General features: G+C 42.0%; 3 protein-coding genes and 2 long non-coding RNA genes across 5 annotated transcripts in view; 3 read left to right on the top strand and 2 right to left on the bottom strand.

Moving 5' to 3' along the window:
• Positions 1–2433, bottom strand: part of rbfox3a (RNA binding fox-1 homolog 3a) — a 239756-nt gene extending 237323 nt beyond the window's left edge. Inside the window, exon 1 of the mRNA XM_019865683.1 lies at positions 1708–2433. The gene's annotated coding sequence lies outside the window, so the exon portion shown is untranslated. The remainder of the gene's footprint in view (positions 1–1707) is intronic.
• Positions 2434–4387: 1954 nt separating this feature from the next.
• LOC109513265 (uncharacterized) lies at positions 4388–15991 on the bottom strand. The gene is made up of 4 exons (XR_002167699.1): positions 15886–15991; positions 14701–14788; positions 12920–13101; positions 4388–5280 (listed from the first exon to the last, which is right to left on the bottom strand). It is a non-coding gene; the product is annotated as an uncharacterized LOC109513265 (long non-coding RNA).
• LOC109513263 (ectonucleotide pyrophosphatase/phosphodiesterase family member 7-like) lies at positions 6932–11732 on the top strand. Its single transcript, XM_019865569.1, has 6 exons — positions 6932–7795; positions 8734–8879; positions 9324–9956; positions 10040–10277; positions 11038–11161; positions 11498–11732. The coding sequence occupies exons 1-6, from the start codon at positions 7519–7521 to the stop codon at positions 11553–11555; spliced, it is 1476 nt and encodes a 491-aa protein (XP_019721128.1). The 5' UTR covers positions 6932–7518; the 3' UTR covers positions 11556–11732.
• On the top strand, positions 12697–16545 carry LOC109513264 (ectonucleotide pyrophosphatase/phosphodiesterase family member 7-like). The gene is made up of 5 exons (XM_019865570.1): positions 12697–13195; positions 13424–13569; positions 14176–14808; positions 15143–15389; positions 15909–16545. The coding sequence occupies exons 1-5, from the start codon at positions 12907–12909 to the stop codon at positions 16025–16027; spliced, it is 1434 nt and encodes a 477-aa protein (XP_019721129.1). The 5' UTR covers positions 12697–12906; the 3' UTR covers positions 16028–16545.
• An 848-nt stretch (positions 16546–17393) lies between these two features.
• The window catches only part of LOC109513306 (uncharacterized), a 3119-nt gene continuing 2393 nt past the window's right edge, over positions 17394–18119 (top strand). Inside the window, exon 1 of the long non-coding RNA XR_002167720.1 lies at positions 17394–17731. This is a non-coding gene — a long non-coding RNA (uncharacterized LOC109513306). The remainder of the gene's footprint in view (positions 17732–18119) is intronic.

Genomic DNA, 18119 nt, shown 5'->3' on the forward strand with positions numbered 1-18119 from the left:
AGATTAATTTTCAACCCGAACCTTCCATGATAAATTACGGCAGGTTGGGATGACTGCGTGTCACAGCCAAGTGGCACTGTCTGTCAATCATATGCTAAGATATGTGCTGAGGTAGAGCACTCGTTATATATTTTTTTTCGCCCCCTCCCCCTGTGGGTCGTGTCCTCGGGGAGAGATCAGAGACAGAGAGAATTACACATGTCAGCACCCTATCAGCTGCCAGGAAGAGGTGAACTTGATTAATAATCGTCAAGGGCACTCAAGGTCAGTCCAGAGTTCACTATTGCATCTAGACCTTATACTGTACTGTTTGGCCTCGCAAAACAGACTGCTGGCATGCAAAAAAAATAAAATAAAATAGAAACATCGGTATGACTAGCATCGATTCGCCTGGACTTACAACGGAGGCTTATACATAGATGACACTTTTCAAAACGGAAGAGAAAATCTATGCTCGATTGCGATTTAAGCACGTCAACCAGAATATGTAAGGCAAAGGATCCTTACAAGGGAGGGGATTAGGAAGACAGACAGTACTACAAGGTGTGAAACCTCACGGGCGGGTTTGAATATTCCCACAGAGAGAGGGAACGAGACGTAAAATCGATCATCTCATTTCTTTTCCTCATATGAAAATTACAAATAAGGTTAAGCCTCAAATCTCAAATTTCATTTCTCCTTCAGACACCTTGAAAATAATCCCATCTCTGATCTGTTAGTCCTCGACATTAGAAACGCCGCCTTCTGGGAGGGACCGCTAAAAGAGTGAGAATGCAAGGCGCAACAAACAGAATGCATGAGAGTCTTGGGGAAAATAATGAGCACTTTCCCTCGCAAAGGGACGAAAGGGCTTACAAATTTAATATTCTAGCTCATATTGAAGAAAAATCAAATATGGTCCTTATAGATGTCGACACCATTTTAACATTGCGCCTAACTATGACCACCCCATCCATTCAATTCTGTCCATCTGTTCGGGACAGCGGATGAATCGAGGATGCCCAGACTTCAGCTTCCCTCGTGTCATTGGGAGAGGCGACCTCGGCCTCCTCTTAAATAGATGCCCGAGCCACCTCAGTTTGGTAACTCCAGACAGGGCCTGCTGCCCACCGACCTGCAGGTGATGTGTCATTTGTGAGCTCCTGCCTTTCGAAGGCTGAAGCTCCGGTGTCCCACATCCAACCAAGATATATTTTCTTTCCGTCCTGATTTCCACGGGAGTCTCACTCACTCTACTTTGTCTACGCACATCCAGTAAATTATACTAAAAATTAAAAGATATGAGCGGGAAAAAAAACGGCAAAATGGACTCCTTACCAGTTGTGTTTATTGAAAACGAAAAAAGGAGTTACCTTTCCTCACAAATATGTCACACTTTTATATTTATTATTACAAGGTGAAAAATTGCTGAATGTTGATACTCTTATTTTGGTGAAGCCCTGGCCGAATGTTGATACTTTTATTTTGGTGAAGCCCCAAAAATGATGCGCTATCTGAGCCTTGACTTCGGGCTTTGGAGCCAGAAAAAAATAGTATGATGTTACTTGAGCTATATTCTGGAGTTACTGAACAAAATAAGCCTCGCAGCTCAAGAATAGCAAGCACGTTCACCCCAAAACACAAAGCAGACATACAGCAGCAACCTTACGAGTAGACCTTTGAGCGCTTTACAACACGTGAGGTGACCGAGCAGTCCGGGCTTCCTACCTCACGCGCCTCGTGATGTCGAAGGAAGAGGATGTGGCAGCAGACGTTGTTCTCCCATCTTTCGACAAGTTGTGTGTCTTGGCATCAGTGCAGTGCAGTGCAGTTCTTGACTGTCATTCATGTGTGGATGCGTCCGCTCACTCGGCTGCGTCCTCACCGATAATACATCCAAATCAAGGGTGTGAGTTCATCGTAGTTTTAAAAATTTAGGTGCGTAACAGCAGTAGTTGGGTAACTGTGGTCCTCGAGAGTCGCTTTCCTTCCAGTTTTAGAGGTTTTTTTTTTTCCCCACTCCAAACTGGTCAGCTCAGCAAGTTCCGTCGAAGCCTGACAACCATACTGCTCATTTGCATCAGGTGTGTTGGAGGAGGAAAACCCCCAAAACAGGCAGGACAGCAGCACCTGAGAATTGGGGCGTCATTTCCCGAAAATGCTTAGAATATGCTTTGAATTCGTTCCCACGACTGAAATTTAGAGTATGCATGAGCACACCAAAAACAAAAATCCGTAATTTTATGATATTTTATAATCGCACCTGTTCGAAACGATCACGCCTGCGCACGTCTGGCCTCATTTACATGGGGAAATACCATTTGTTGACCACAAAGAGGGCGGAGGGAATCTCCGAAACCGACAATGACGTATTTGGTTTACACTGCATTTGAAAACAACAACAAACATTGTTATGGAACAATTAAGGCACGTGATACCAATAAAAGAAGGAGGAAACACACACACACACACACACACACACACACACACACACACACACACACACATTCCGCAGAATAGGACGAGCAAGTTATTTGGATCCCGGTATTGCAAACTGGGCACACGTGACATCACTTCTTTAAATGCGCAGCAAGCACGCCTCATATTATTAATCTGAAGCGACGAGCGCATATCCACAGAGCATTTCTGTAGAACGAATGAATCGTGCGTGGATTCCCTCGGGTCATGTAGATTGCAGATTATTTGTGCATTGATTGAATTAAACCATTTCCTGTTCATGTAGTGGAATTCGTTGTGCGATTATGCTTTCAACAAATGTGAAAGTGTCACGGTCAGAGCTGTGTGTAAATTGACACACGTCCTGACTCACGAGTCCAAGGCTCTGTCCAAATGTGCACACCATTCCCCATATAGCACACTGTTAAGGGGTTCCTGTACTCTATTTTTTAGGGGTGTCCTAAAGTCCGGGCAATCAAAATTACGTACAATGCACTTGGAAAAAGTGCGTGCATCAAAGTTCACGCCAATTGGTTAATATAGGCCACAATGCATTTACCAGCAGGAAATTGACATGGTGCTTCATGCAAGCACGAATATCAGAGATACAGTGACGAGACACAACGCAAACAATTCAAATGTGTTTACTTTTACTTCATTGAAAATATGTAAAACAACGGAAATAAAATAGTTTTAAAATAAATAGTTTTCATTCACAAGAAACAGAGGTCTCAACGTGCCGGTGCGTCACGTAATATGCGACGGAGTCGCTCCATTTCATGAAGACGTCAACTGAAGATGACGTCACATCCTTGACGCGCGTCACAAATGCAATTTATAATCGTCAGAATGCAGTACTTATGATCAACACAAATGTCTACTTCATGCTTTGTGTTTCAACTAAGATTAAATTAAAGACAAATAACCACAGTTACAATTCACAACTTTGTAGATGCAAGGACTACCCTGATTGGTCTTTCACAAATGCATTGAAATGTTACATTGTCTGTACAATTAATACTGCATACATTTTATGATGGTGACAGATGGAATTAATTCACTTTTTTAAGGGATTTTTTAAAATAGATATATATAAATTATAAATTTGGGTTGTCCACCAGCATCAACAGATTCCATGTTTGGATGAGTGGAAAAATATTCCATATTGTCTCTCCCTGTATTGAGAATAAGTATGTAAGGTACAATAATTGCCCAAACATTCCTCAGTGTACGTGTCTGTCGCTAGTTTGGATGTGAATCAAACATTCTAATTCTTACCAGCCTTGCATTTTCCCACAGCCTTGTGGATATCTGTGTTCAGAAGGAGGTTGTAAAGCCCTGCTGATCAAGCTTGCCATTAGATTGTAATCAGTCCACGTCAACCAGCCTATTATTCGTTCAAGCTCCGTCGCCAGGAGGATTTTATTGTACTGTTCTCTCAAACTATGCCGGTTTTCAGGGGGGGTTTGCAGTTGCGCTTGGAGCACCTCGAGCGCACAGTTTAACATACACACACTACAAGCTTACTGATTTACAGCAGCGATAGCAGCATATTTCCCACCTTCCCTCCCCAATGTGTGTCTGTGTATAAATGAAATGGGGGCATATACGGACCCTCATTCATCTGGCTCATCTAGCCAACGTGAAAAAAAAAAACCCTCAAAGTTCTCCAACAGCAGCGACTCTGATCAATGGCCTTCAATTTCTTGAAATAATTGCACAAAAACACACAGCCCACGTTATTAAACTCGAAAACGATTTTGACAACAAACATAATCATGACTCACAAAGGAAACAAAGCATGGCCTCTGTAAATTGAATGATTCCACAAATATTGCGATTTTTAACATGCATAATAAAAAGTGCGACATGGAATTTTATGAGACACAATATGGTAGCGTCTGTAATACAACGACATGGTCACAAATGTTCCGAATGTGCCAGAATAAACTTTTTTAACTACACTTGCAGCCAACCACCACCAGTCATTATTTTGCTGATATATTAAAAATAATGGTTGATTTTTCCATATCACCCCAGCTCCACTAATGGACACGGTTGTTTTCAACGTTAGCTTTTTTGTGTTTGGTTTGAGGCCATGTGACAGCTCATTTTATATGAACCGGTAAATATCCATACGATTTTTATTCACACTAATGAGCAGCAGCTCATCAGATCTCGACCATGTTCTGTCTTCACATTTCAGGTAATTAGCCCTCTCTTTCCCATAACTATGACACAGAGCTGCTTGCAGCAGAGAGGGACCATCGGATGTTATTAATCCATGAAAAAAATGAATAGAATAAATAATTACTGAAATGGAAGAAGGTACGTTTTGGCAGGAGTTTTCTTCACCATTTATCAACGGTCAGGTTTGTTTTTAAAAGCACATGAAAAAAAAAAGTGAAATGTTTTCTTAATTAAAAGCAAAATCCTAAACATAGAAATGGGGTGTACATTTATTAAAGGGAGTTTTGGAAATAAATCATCCTCTAGCGTCTCATAAAATCTGCTCTAGTTTTTAAGTTCAGTGCATCTAACGCATCATTTACAACAAATGTGACTACTAATATTAATGGGCTGTTTTGGGCCCATCTCGGTACTTTTCCAACGCAAAGATGATGAATGGGAAGAAACTCGCGCTTGTGAGGAAGAACGTTGTCTGTAGTAATTCCATCGGCAGCGTTTGTACTGCGTGTGGATGGGCGGGTGGTTTGGTGTGTGTGCACATACCCACGCGTGTGCATAGACGTGCACGCGTCCCGGTAGGGAGATGTAGATGAGTTTTCTCCGTGCTGAAGTGGGGGAATGGGCTGCGGTTGGCTGACCCGCCTGCAGACCAGTCTGTGGGAAAGAACAACTTTTTAAATTACCCATACATCACTGTCAACGGCAGCACAGACGAGGGTGACAGTGCTGTGATCACAAGCGCGCTCACACATAGCTCGCCTCGCTTAACGAACTCAATCGCAGCTTTGTGTGTGCGCGCGGGCGCGCTTCTCCGGGTGACACAAATCTAAACAATTAGAATTTGAAGACTCCTTTTGAAGCTGTAGTGTTGACTGCAGAGCCTTCACCAGCTGGCAAGACTTTTTTTTTTCCTCTTGCTCTTTTTCCTGTCATTTTCCTCCACATCTTCTCCTCTCCCCCCCTCCCCTGTTTCTCCTCATCTAACAAGATGAATCTTGATTGCGGGTAATTAAACTGCTCATGGATTACAAAGTGGGGAGAAGTACTAGTAGCATATGTTTCGGTTTGTGTTAAAATCCTGAGCCGTTGCAGGGCTCGACGCGATCGAGGGTGACGATTCTCGGCATGTCACTTCATTACTTCTCTGGTTTGTCTTCTCACTCAAATTAGAATCCGTGGATTTATTTTTTTGGGTGAGGGCATGTCAAACACACGTCGCATATACAATACGCGCGCTCTGTAACAAGCAGCATATGCATCTTATCAGAGCAGATTGTCCGCTTCGGTGTTTGAGAGGTTATTACAATAGATGTGCAGCAAAGGAAGCATGATGTAATGAGGCAGACTCACACATCCAGCCGGGATAGGCTCCACCAAACCCTAATGAGGACCAGCGCGACGGAAAATGGATGGGTGGAAGGACGCGCAATCTAATGAAATCCAATTCAAGAGCTTGACACATAATGATCTCTTAATTTCTTGAGATACCTTTGAACAGGTGATCCATAATGAGTGTTGTTCCGAATATTTTATTTGGGGCTAAATTAGGGAAGCAACCTATCAGAAGCCGCTCTCAGTGTAATGCAGCGTAGCAACGAGCGACTGGGCATCCATCCATTTTGTACCGATTATCTTCAGTGTCACAGGTGAGCTGGAGCCTTTCCCAGCTGAGGCTTCAATATGTAACTTACCTCGCATGTTTTTTGGAATCAAATCCAGAACGAACCACATGTCACACTGAAAACTTCAACGACATTATTAAGCGTTCTTAAATGAATACATTTCTAGTCCTGACATGGAAATGAAGCTTCATGAAGCACTTGTGATATTTTTTACTCCTCTTGATGGTTTTCTTGTTTTAAAGATAAGACTATCCATCCATTTTCCGATCCGCTTTATCCTCACAAGGTTCACGGGGCGTGCTGGAGCCTATCCCAGCTGTCTTTGGACCGTAGGGGGCGGGGGGGGACACCCTGTACCGCTTGTCTGCCAATCACAGGGCACACAGAGACGAACAACCATCCGCGTTCACACTCACACCTACGGACAATTTAGAGTGTCCAATCAGCCTGCCAGGCATGTTTTTGGAATTTGGGAGGGAACCAGAGTACCCGGAGAAAACCCAGGAAAGGTACGGGGAGAACATGCAAACTCCACACAGGAAGGCCGGAGCCGGATTCAAACCCACGACCTCTGCATTGTGAGGTCGACGCGCTAACCACTGGGCCGCCCACCACACATCAAAAAGACCTTAAAAAAATACAGTCAATAAAAATACGGCATGGAACAATGATATATGTTTATTTTTTTTGTTTGAAGAAGATGACTCTAAACTGGCAATCATTTGCCATTATCATTTTATTATACTGAAATAGAACGTAAATCCAGAATCACTGAGGCCAAATCTGAGGTTAGCTTCAGTGGAGTATTGGTGCTACCTGCTGGTAATGCATAGTAGTGTCATTCCAATTTGCTTCAGTTCTTTCTTCTTCATTCATTTTCATCTGTTCGTGTTGTTCAATTATTCATACTGAAGATTTTGCTTTGGGCAAAGAGAGAATTTGATCATGCCAGCGTGAACCCTTGATTCATTGCTTCACTCCTCTGCCAGGAACTGAAATCCTGGACCTTCAACACATGGGGTCATGTACGAGTAATTCTCTTTATGAGTTGATAAGATAAGATGGTGCATCTTTGAGGTGTCGTAAAAGCAGACTCAGACTGATGGTAATCTGCCTCTTCTTTTGACACACTTGTGTGAGCATTACTTTTGTAGAAGGCGTCATACAATTAATTTCTACACTTAAAGCCAAGGCCAGATGAGTGATCGGCCACTCTGAGCCTTCCACTTTTGAAGGTTTCATCCTTCGCTTGTGCAGGCCAGACATCATCATGCATTTGTTCTGCGTGGTTATCTTGGGACTGATTGTCAGCACTCCTTCTGCTGCAGCCCCGTTAGGAGTTTTTGTTTCTGGGCTGCCGTCTGTCCTCGGTAGAGCAACTCGGAACAAGCTACTGCTCATCTCCTTCGATGGTTTTCGCTGGGATTACGACCGAGATGTGGACACCCCTAATCTGGATCAAATGGCCCAAGATGGCATAAAAGCGGAATATGTCACGCCACCTTTCCTCACCATCACCAGCCCCACACACTTTACCCTGCTTACAGGTATGTGGAAAACGCATTTTCATAAACCATTTATGAAGAAAAGTCAGACTGCTAGACAATCAATAATACAAATCGAAATAATAAATAAGAATAATTTTAATTGATTAAATTATTCTGAGGACCAACCTATAAAGACAAAGCATATTTTGCAGTAAATATAATTTTGCAAATCCAGTTAAATACAATTTTAAAATTAGGATCATGCATTTTATTTTGAAATTAGTTGGTATTTTGAATTACATGAAAACGCAAGTTTACAGAAGGGTTCTGATAGTTGGGGATTTTTTTTTTACTAGCAAGTTTTCATTTCATTTTGACTTTTGTTCAATTTAGTTAGTTTGAATTTGTTTTTTTGAGCAAGTTTGTGAGTTTTTAGTTGTTTCTAAAAGCCTCATTTTAGATTAGGTTTGATTAGTTTTAGTTTGAGATTTAGTTTCTTGTAATATTTGGAGTGTTTGTCAAGTGCAAGGTTAAAAAATAAAAAAAACGGGAAAGTGAGTATTCTAAACGACAATTCTCAAACGATTGTTTGACTTAACACGTATGTACGATATTCATTGAAAAGATGAAAAGGAAGAACACAATCAGGATCATTTTAATTAGTTTTGGAAACATAAGATGTAGTTTCGGTTAATTTCTATTGGTTGAATTTCATTTTTTTTTCAATTGTAATTGACGTTATTTTGTTAGTTTTCCTTAACTGTGTTAACTTTGGTGCATAGTACGGTATAAATATAAAAAGTATGAAATGAAATATTTTCTATAATGCACCACCGTGGGGCAAATTTGGAGCAGTAGCAGCGCATGCAGACCCTCCAGGCTCCAATTTACTGAACAGCATGGCAGCCGCAGTCAATATTGACAAGCAGGGAAGCTACATTTGTATGCAAGTACTGTCTCTGAGTTGACACAATGTGGATGTATTTTTTTCTTGCCAGGGCGCTATATAGAAAACCATGGAGTCATCCACAACATGTGGTTCAACACGACGACTCAGGAGAAGAAGCAGTACTACATGACACAGTTTGTTGATTCCTATTGGGACAACGGCAGCTTGCCCATCTGGATAACAGCACAGAGACAGGTGCATTGTCGAACTGAATGGCTATCGGATCCCACAAACGTAGACGCAAACAAAATCCGCACCAAAATATGAATTTAATAGGAAAACGCACCTACAAAGTATAAAGAGAAAGAACCAGGAGAATGATACTTTTGACAAAAAGCACTTGCATAAGGCAAGGTAACACAGAGAATACAAATGAATAACGTCCAATTTCACGAAAACCAAAGCATGAACAAGATCAAAGACAAAAAAACATAAATACTTACAAAGCGGGAGACTAGAGCGCAAAAACGACGAGATCGAGAAGTCTCGAAAACAACACTTGAGCAATAGCAGCAACAAGGTCAATAATCCGACAAGAGACGCGGGATCTTGGCAGTCCTTAAATACATTGGCAGCAGGTGTGCACGCTGGTGGAAAGGCCCTCCACTACCTAATTTTCATACTTTGATCCTCATTTAGGGACTAAAAGCTGGCTCACTCCATTTTCCTGGGACCGCTGCAACCTACAAAGGAGAAACTGTCAGGGTGAGAGAGGTGGAACCTCGTTTCTATGACTATTCAAACGAGACCGAATGGAGGCATAACATCGACAAGGTGATTGGAGAATGGTTCCACCAGCAGGACCTGGACTTTGTCTCCTTGTACTTTGGGGAACCAGACAAAGTTGGCCACAAATATGGACCCGATTCTCCGGAACGGCGAGAGATGGTCCAGCAAGTGGATCGAACTGTAGGGTACATCCGGGACAAGATCCAGTACCACGGTCTAACTGACCGACTCAACATCATCATCACTGCTGACCACGGAATGACAAATGTCTTTCGGGGTGAACAAGTTCAAGAGATCATCCTGTCTAAGATAGCAGGCTTTAGCTTTAGAGACGTCAAATTTCATCTTGTGGATTACGGCCCGGCTGGGATGCTGCTTCCTAAAGAAGGAAAGCTGGAGAAGGTCTACCAGGCTCTAAAGGGAGGTCACCCTCGTCTTCACGTGTATAAGAAGGAGGAGATGCCAGAAAGGCTTCATTACGGAAATCACCCTCGACTACTTCCCATCATCCTCTTTGCCGATCCTGGATATGTAATCAATGGGGTGAGATTATATTGCTGACGATAATACCATGCACATATGAGTGTGAATAGTTATGTATTTTTTTCCTTCCCACCCAAATATAGCTATTTCCTGTGCAGTTTCACAAAGGAGAGCACGGCTTTGACAATCAAGTGTTGGACATGAAACCTTTCTTTCGGGCAGTGGGACCTGACTTCAAGCAAAACCTGGTGGTTGGACCCTTTGAAACAGTCAACGTGTACCCACTGATGTGTCATCTGCTTGGGATAGATCCAGAGGTCAACGACGGGCACCTAACTAATACCAAGCACATGCTGAAAAAAACAGGAGAAGCCAATTACGGTAAGTGATCTGACAAAGAGAATCCATTGCATTCTGCCTGCCGTTTTCAAAGTGTGAGGTGTGCTTCCCTTGCCGTCCACTCTCCAAGTGCCCCCTTGGCAGATCTCTGATCTCCCTAGCGAACTTGACATCATTCGCCATGACAAAGACTGCGCCTCTTTTAAAGGGAAAGAGAGAAGCATCTTCAATTGACAGTGACTGTGTCGACTGTGTTCACGCCCACAGCGGCGCCACATCACCGTTTTTAACTGTGATCAAACGCATGTATCTGCAAATATAGCAAAACCTGGTCCAGCCTGCTTTTGCGCAGATTAAAACTGCACTGGCCACAAAAATACTTCGCTCCTGCTTTTTATGTGATTGCACTTCACATAATTTCCAGTGTGGGAATAACTTCCCCCCAACACACACTAATGCACAAAGCGCCGAAGAAAAGTAGCATTCACAATGTCCCACATTATTTCATGCATTATTTGATGCGATTTGAATCTGTTGCATGATGGTGCTGGAATGATGCCTGGTTATAACAAATGGAAGCAAAATAAATTGAGAAATATTTGTGGGAGACGTAGAATATTGCGAATGCTTGAATCTGCACAGCGATACAATTACGGTGACACGAAAGCTGAAATGTTGCCAGCTCGACTCTTATCAAGAAGCCTGTGTGCTGAGATAAAAGGGTTACCGTGTGCTAATCTGGATCTTTCAAGTGATTCATAAGATCCTCAATTTTTTGTTTTGTTTTGTTTTCTGCCCGCAGGTGAAAAACGCACTACTTGGTCACAAATTGTCACTGGCTTATCAGCAGTGACAGGGTTTCTGGCATTGGTGTTTGTCGCAGTTATCTCGCACACCCTGAATAAAAGGAACTCAGCAAGGAAGAGGTGAGTGCAACTGGAGTAATCTGAAATCCAAGGTTTTTTTTTTTTTTTTTTTTAAATTTGCGTATAAATAGGCCGTTCTTGAAATCCATGTTTCCAATATTATTTTTCTGGTTTATGAAACGCCATTTTGTAGGCATCAGCATGCCCCAAAAACTCATCATATTTTGCAAGTCAGTGGATCCTGTTAAATATTTTTTGTATTTGTAGGGCTCACAAGCACCCCAATTCCTTTAATAGCAGCCCCCAGAAAGTTTGAAAAGTTACACTGATCGGCACAAAATTTGGCATTTGCAATTCCCACACTCATGCTCCCGACTGTGTTTGCGCTTCTTTCAGGTCAAAACAGAGGAAAACTGCCAATGCAGAGGAAACCAAGAAGCAAACCAGTTTTTGAGCAATCACATGGACATCTGTGTTTAATTTTACTGTTTTGCATTGCATGAATTAACCCTTGCGCAGTTTCATATCATAGGAGTAAAGTGCATCATAATCAATTCTAACCATAGAATCAATTACTTTTTCAAGGAGTGACTTATTAATTACAAGTGGAGGATAAAGTACGTCATTCATGTTTTTGCTTTGGTTTTTTGCATGCATAGCAGATGTACTTGCTGACATTCCATAACATCACAGAAAAATGATAGTTGTTTAGTGACTCCAATGACTTCTTGGCAGGACTTATCGACCACTTATCTCGTTATGTCTTACCTCGATAAAGCTTATCAAGAACATAAAAACAGCCCTCCTATAGCTTCATCGAGATTGCAAAGTCCAGGTCTTTATTGAATCCACGTGTGAAAGGTCTTAATTCATTTTACATTTTCATAAAACGATGACATCACAGACACGCCCAGGGCATGCACTCACGACAACTCTCCCTTGCTCCCGTGTGTACGTGTGTGGATTGGATCTGTATGTTTCTGCAGACCTCCCCCAAGGCCAAACTGTATCATGCCGAGAGATAGACAAATAGATAGATAAGCAGATGCACTGGCTTGCGCACGCCTGCAAAAATACCAGCACTCGGTCTAACCTGCCTCTGAGCACAGTTAGACAGTTTACCGCACTAGAATGGCATTGGGCACGATAATAGAGCCCCAACGGTTTCAGTAGTGTGACATGAGCGAGGATTATGCTAACACCTCAAATGGATCGACCAAGCCAGGCTGAAGAAGAAAGGCCTAAGAATGCACAGCGTGTGCAAAACACTGACGGAACTTGTCAGTTATTGTGTGATAATCTGATACCAGATCATTTTGGCATTTTCTAAAAACTTTCTAAAAGTAGGGCACACCTTGGTGAATTTGCCATCTGGCCACTCACCAATTTCTTGACTGAAAGCGTAAGAATGTCAGATCTTGAAAGAAGATGATCACGGATCATTGTGGCTGAGCCAGAGAGAGACCTACTTACAAAAAAATAGAACATTGTGGCTCTTCTTTCAAGGCCAATACCATTGCTCTTTAGTACAGCCATCATTTCATCTCTCTCTCTCACACACACACACACACACATACACACACACACACACACACACACACACACACACGCATCTCACAGGTTGAAGGTCTATCATTATCTCCAATTATCAGTCACTTAGACCGTAAAGTAATATAAACCCGTTTGGTTTTTCTGCAGACCAATATTCTCAAACAAAGGCATCCAGCAATAAGGAGTGTGCCTTTTATGGTGCACTTCTAGGGAGAGACGAAATATTTAGCAACCAGAGGAATTCTGGCATTAAAATGTCAAACTTACTGTTGCTCTGTGTTGTATTATGCGGCATTTTTTTCCCCCTTTGCACTCCTGCCCCAGCGTGGGACTCGGGGGGGACTTCGGGGCAACATTCTGTCTTCAACGGGTCTCCCAGAAAGAAACTGCTGCTCATCTCCTTCGATGGTTTCCGCTGGGATTATGACCGGGATATTGAAACTCCCAACCTGGATAAAATGGCGAGGGATGGCGTTAAGGCGCTGTATGTCACGCCGCCTTTCCTCACTATAACTAGCCCTGCTCATTTCTCACTTCTTACAGGTAATTGTTTTGAACTACACAGGGGTATGAATACAATGCATCTTTATATCAACGCTTTGCCTTGTGCAGTTGTTCTTTCTTTACGTTCGGAAATAGAATAAGAAAATATTGCAGATCATTTGCAGTGTGGGTTGAACACTTTTTAGTGCAACAAAAGAAAATAAAAAGACTGATGGCTCAAAGGATTATGATGCTTGTTGTGTATTTTTCTTCCCCTTTCCTACTCAGGAAATTATGTGGAGAATCACGGAGTGATTCACAACATTTGGTTCAACACGACCACTCAGGAGAAGAAGCAATACCATGCAGCTCAGTTTGTTGATTCTTACTGGGACAATGGCAGCTTGCCCATCTGGATAACAGCACAGAGACAGGTTTATTCCAATCGTTTTCTCTTTGTTTACATGGCGGAAGATTTGCATGTTTCTCTTATTAATCTCACTCTTTGTTTTCTTGGGACACAATAGAAATACTTTTGAGGCAAATTTCAGCCTTGTAAGGCTTCCTTTTGTTCTTGCAAATGAGCAGTTTGCATATTATGGCCTTTGTATTTTTTTATTTTTTGGGGGTTGTCATGTTGATGACACTGTAAAATTTAGATTGTGCAGGTAAAACCCAATTCTAAAACATAGAGCAGACCTTCGGAGCTATTTCTCCATCCATACTGCTTATCTTCATGAAGTGCTTGAGTGGAAGAAAACGGGAGAAAACCCACACAAGCAGGGAAGGCCAGAGTTCAGATTGGAACCCACAACTTCTGACTTGTGAGGCGGATATGCTAACGATTCTGATACCGACACATCAAGGCAACATTGCACACGTCTTCTTTCACAGCAAATAAAGATTTTCTCTCATTCTCTTACTTAATCTCCAAAAAATGGGGGTGTTATGTTCCTCCATGCCTTGGTTGTTCCAGCATCCATGCATGTCGGATCATGTATATATTTTTTCCTGTGTCCATGTGTTTTATTTTCTTTTAGGGACTAAAAACAGGCTCCCTGCATTTCCCTGGCACAGCTGCAACGTACAAAGGAGAAACCGTGAACGTGAGGCAGGTGGAGCCTGCTATCTATAACCACGGAAATGAGACAGAGTGGCGACTGAACATCGACAAGGTGATTGGAGAGTGGTTCCACCAACAGGATCTGGACTTTGTCTCCTTGTATTTTGGGGAACCAGATTTGGTCGGACACAAATTTGGACCGGATTCGCTAGAACTCCGGGAGATGGTGCAGCAAGTGGATCGTACCGTGGGCTACATCCGGGACAAGATCCATGACCACGCTCTAACTGACCGACTCAACATCATCATCACTGCTGACCACGGGATGGCTAAAATACTACCAGATAAACAAATACAGAGGATCATCTTGTCAAAGATCCCAGGCTTTAGCTTCAAGGATATTCAGTTTCAACTTCTGGATTACGGCCCCGGTGGCATGTTACTTCCCAAAAAAGGAAAATTAGAATCAGTCTATCAAGCTCTGAAGGGAGGCCACCCTCACCTTCATGTGTATAAAAAAGAGGATGTGCCGGCTCGACTGCATTACAGCTCACATCCGCGACTCCTTCCCATCATCCTCATGGCCGACCCTGGATATGTAATAAGTGGGGTAAGAAACAACACAGTGCACATGCTTTGGAATTTATAAGCTTCATGCATTTGTGAATTTTGACCGAGCAACTGTCTGCCAATCATAACTTGCAAATTTGTATCACAAGCTAGAAATCAAGCAATTACCACAGACATCCTGCATAATGTCAGAGAATGTAATCATTACTGGCTCGAAAACAAAAAGAAATTGACACAATAGCATTAGAGGGGATGATTGCTTCTCAACATCCTCGCAATGACCACAGATTTTTTTTTTCTCGAATCAGCTTTATTGAATCAAGTAAAGGTGCGACGTAATCATGTTTCTCATCAGACATCTCATTTCCCTCTAGTTTTTTCCATTGCAGTTCAACAAAGGCGATCACGGCTTTGACAATGAAGCCATGGATATGAAAGCCTTCTTCAGGGCCGTGGGGCCTGATTTTCAGAAAAACCTCATGGTTGATCCATTTGACCTGGTTAACGTATACCCACTCATGTGCCATCTGCTTGGAATCAAACCAGAGCGCAACGACGGACACTTGGACAAAACCAAACACATGTTGGTCCACAACGGGAACGCAGGAAGTGATCATGATGGTAGGTACTGCTGATTTTCGAACACCAGTTCGTTTGAAACTTGCAAATTGATGTACCATCAAACTATTAGGACACTATAAGACTAAACTAAAACGCATCAGATCTACTTTTTCAAGCAGTGTGATGTTGACACGTTACGTTCAATGACATCAGAATTTTTATTTATTTTTTGTCTGTGGGATTGGTTTAAGAAAATCGTTTCAATCGTTGCAGGAATCCAACTAAATACTTTCCCCCCCTTGCAATTGCATCAGTATAAATTAAACGGGACTCTACTTTCATTACTAACGTGAGTTTACATGACCGATGTCATGATACGTAATCTAGTATGATTTGGCATCATACTTGGAACATGAGATGACACCACGTGGTGTTTCGAAACAGAACAGTTGTCATCAGTCTGATGTCATATGACTTCAAAGAGCAGCTGTAAAGCCACATCTTATCACCATAGCGAAAGGTTGTGTTCTCTCTACATTTCTGCAATTGCACTTACGTCACTCTTTACTGTCCTTCCAGCTGACAAGAACAACACTCAAATGGAGGTCCTGATCGGCTTGGCGACGGTGATTGGACTGCTCGCCCTTGTGTTCATCGTCATGGTTTCCTACAACAAGTGCAAAAGGTCAAAAGCCTGAAGTGGTCTGCAAGTTTCCACATCCCATTTTTTTGGCAGAGGAACTCATGCAGTTGCCTGAACACTCGCGGGCACGGTGTGGTCTTCCAAGCTTCAACAAAAGGGTCATGTCAGGATTCCGTGTGAAAGAAGTTTCTCTTCTCTTCTTTCCAAATCAATGAAAAAAAAACTGCAGTATTTACTATTTAATGACTTACTGTATATCGCCTTTAACCAAATAAGAACACAATAATTCTGCTACATGTATTGAACACTGGGAGGTTGTTGTTGTTGTTTTTTTTTTAAATGTTCACCGAAGCTAAAGCTTTGTATTTAGCTGCTGTATATTGGTGACAGAAATGTCCCCAGCACATTATTTGCATCCAAGTCCGTGTTCTAGTCCATGTACTTGAGTCACTTAATTTTGAGTAACTTCCAGTACAAAAAAATTGATACCTCAGAAATGCATTAAAAAAAGAGCCCATCCATGTCTCAGTTGTCTCTATTTTTGTTGACTTGAATAAAATACCAACATTATTGAATTGCCTTTTCTTTTTCCACAACACAATAATGGGGGGAAAAAAATTGATCAGTGGCTTATTTAACTGATGCGAGAACACCAATTGATGGTGAACTTACTTTTGAAACTTGCTGTCATTGGAATGTACACTGAAAATGATTTTTAGATGTTGATAGATGACAATGTTGGCTAATGATGACCTACTGAGGGCGGGGCTCCAGTTCGGGTATGTGATTCAAAACACCTGTAAGTGTCGTTTTGACCACTAGGGGGCATTGATATGTTAGGAAAATGGTCCCCCCCCCTTGACAACTTAGCTCTTAGGATCATTGGGACACAGACTCCTCCACCATGGTAAGTTGACAGCTCGGGGGAGGTGGTCATATTGTTCAAGGAAATTAGAAATGACTGCGCAACACTTGCATTACAAGAAGGCCTGTTTTGCATCACAGCATCAGTCAGTCCTCTTTCCAGGAGAGTTAACAATCTGAAAGGATCATTGTTCTTTTGTTCTTCCTTTGCTGAACAGGATCTCATAAATATGAGAATAAATGAAAAAAAAACTATCCAGTTGATGATGCTAAATATATATGGGTATCAGCTGCCAGCAAACCAGATGGGTGTAAAAACATATACCAACCCGTGCTCGTTTTGGAAGGCGCCTCGTCTCCACAGTGACTGAAGACAAAAAAAGAGGCCCTCACACAGCTGGTCTCTGGCAACCAAGAGGGAAGTGTGTGTGTGTGTGTGTGTGTGTGTGTGTGTGTGTGTGTGTGTGTGTGTGTGTGTGTGTGTGTGTGTGTGAATGAGCACTCAGATGTACACAGAGGACAGAGGGTGAGGGGGAGTGAGCGCAGCAGTGAAAGAGTCACTTTGGGATGAAGTGTGGGAGAAAAAGGGGGGAGAGGCTTGAGAGAAAAAAGGAGGAGAGAAAAGGCTGAAAAAAAAGTGCGAGGAAGCACACACAACACAGAACGAAAAGTTCATGCAATCCTACAGCAAAAGACTGGTGACCTTTTAAAAGGCTCAAATAACTTGCAGACACCCGGCTATCGTCTCGAGCTAAATTCAGGAAAGCTAATTTGATCAACGGCTGGAAAGACGAAGACGAGGGGGAGGTGAAGCGCTGAAGAAGAGGTCTGCAAAACATTGAGGGTCAAATTTATGTGCCATATTTAGGAGGACTGGAACAAGCTACCTACTGAGGTAAACATGCGCTTCTTAATTTGCATTTAGCAACATAGAAAAGTGCTATGTAAGTGACAGCCCATATAACATCTACAATAAATGCACTGTCTTCGCTTCGATCAGCATAAGTGACAACTGACTTTGTTTACATGTCAAGATGAATGGAAAAATACGTGGAAAAATACAATGTTTCTTAATTAACCCTAAATGGCACACATATCATATGCAGCCCCTTAACCCTTTAAGGTTACGACAGTGGACAGTTTATCATGTCATCGGGTTACAGGGTGCATGAAAGGGTTATGAAGCACAGTCTTGTCAATAAATTTATATTTATAAATTATATTTACGATAAATTATTATATATATTATATTATAAATTATATATATATAAATTATATATATA

This window comes from Hippocampus comes, unplaced genomic scaffold (assembly GCF_001891065.2).
Source record: "Hippocampus comes isolate QL1 unplaced genomic scaffold, H_comes_QL1_v1.1 scaffold58, whole genome shotgun sequence".
NCBI classification, from domain to species: Eukaryota; Metazoa; Chordata; class Actinopteri; order Syngnathiformes; family Syngnathidae; genus Hippocampus; species Hippocampus comes.

What these genes read in the sequence shown, in the direction of transcription:
- LOC109513263 (XM_019865569.1), top strand. Translation starts at nt 7,519, where the DNA reads ATGCATTTGTTCTGCGTGGTTATCTTGGGACTGATTGTCAGCACTCCT. An exon ending in CTGGATATGTAATCAATGGG is followed by an intron (nt 9,957 to 10,039) that starts GTGAGATTATAT and finishes ACCCAAATATAG; the next exon opens with CTATTTCCTGTGCAGTTTCA. An exon ending in AGGAACTCAGCAAGGAAGAG is followed by an intron (nt 11,162 to 11,497) that starts GTGAGTGCAACT and finishes CGCTTCTTTCAG; the next exon opens with GTCAAAACAGAGGAAAACTG.
- LOC109513264 (XM_019865570.1), top strand. Translation starts at nt 12,907, where the DNA reads ATGTCAAACTTACTGTTGCTCTGTGTTGTATTATGCGGCATTTTTTTC. An exon ending in TCATTTCTCACTTCTTACAG is followed by an intron (nt 13,196 to 13,423) that starts GTAATTGTTTTG and finishes TTTCCTACTCAG; the next exon opens with GAAATTATGTGGAGAATCAC. An exon ending in GGATAACAGCACAGAGACAG is followed by an intron (nt 13,570 to 14,175) that starts GTTTATTCCAAT and finishes ATTTTCTTTTAG; the next exon opens with GGACTAAAAACAGGCTCCCT.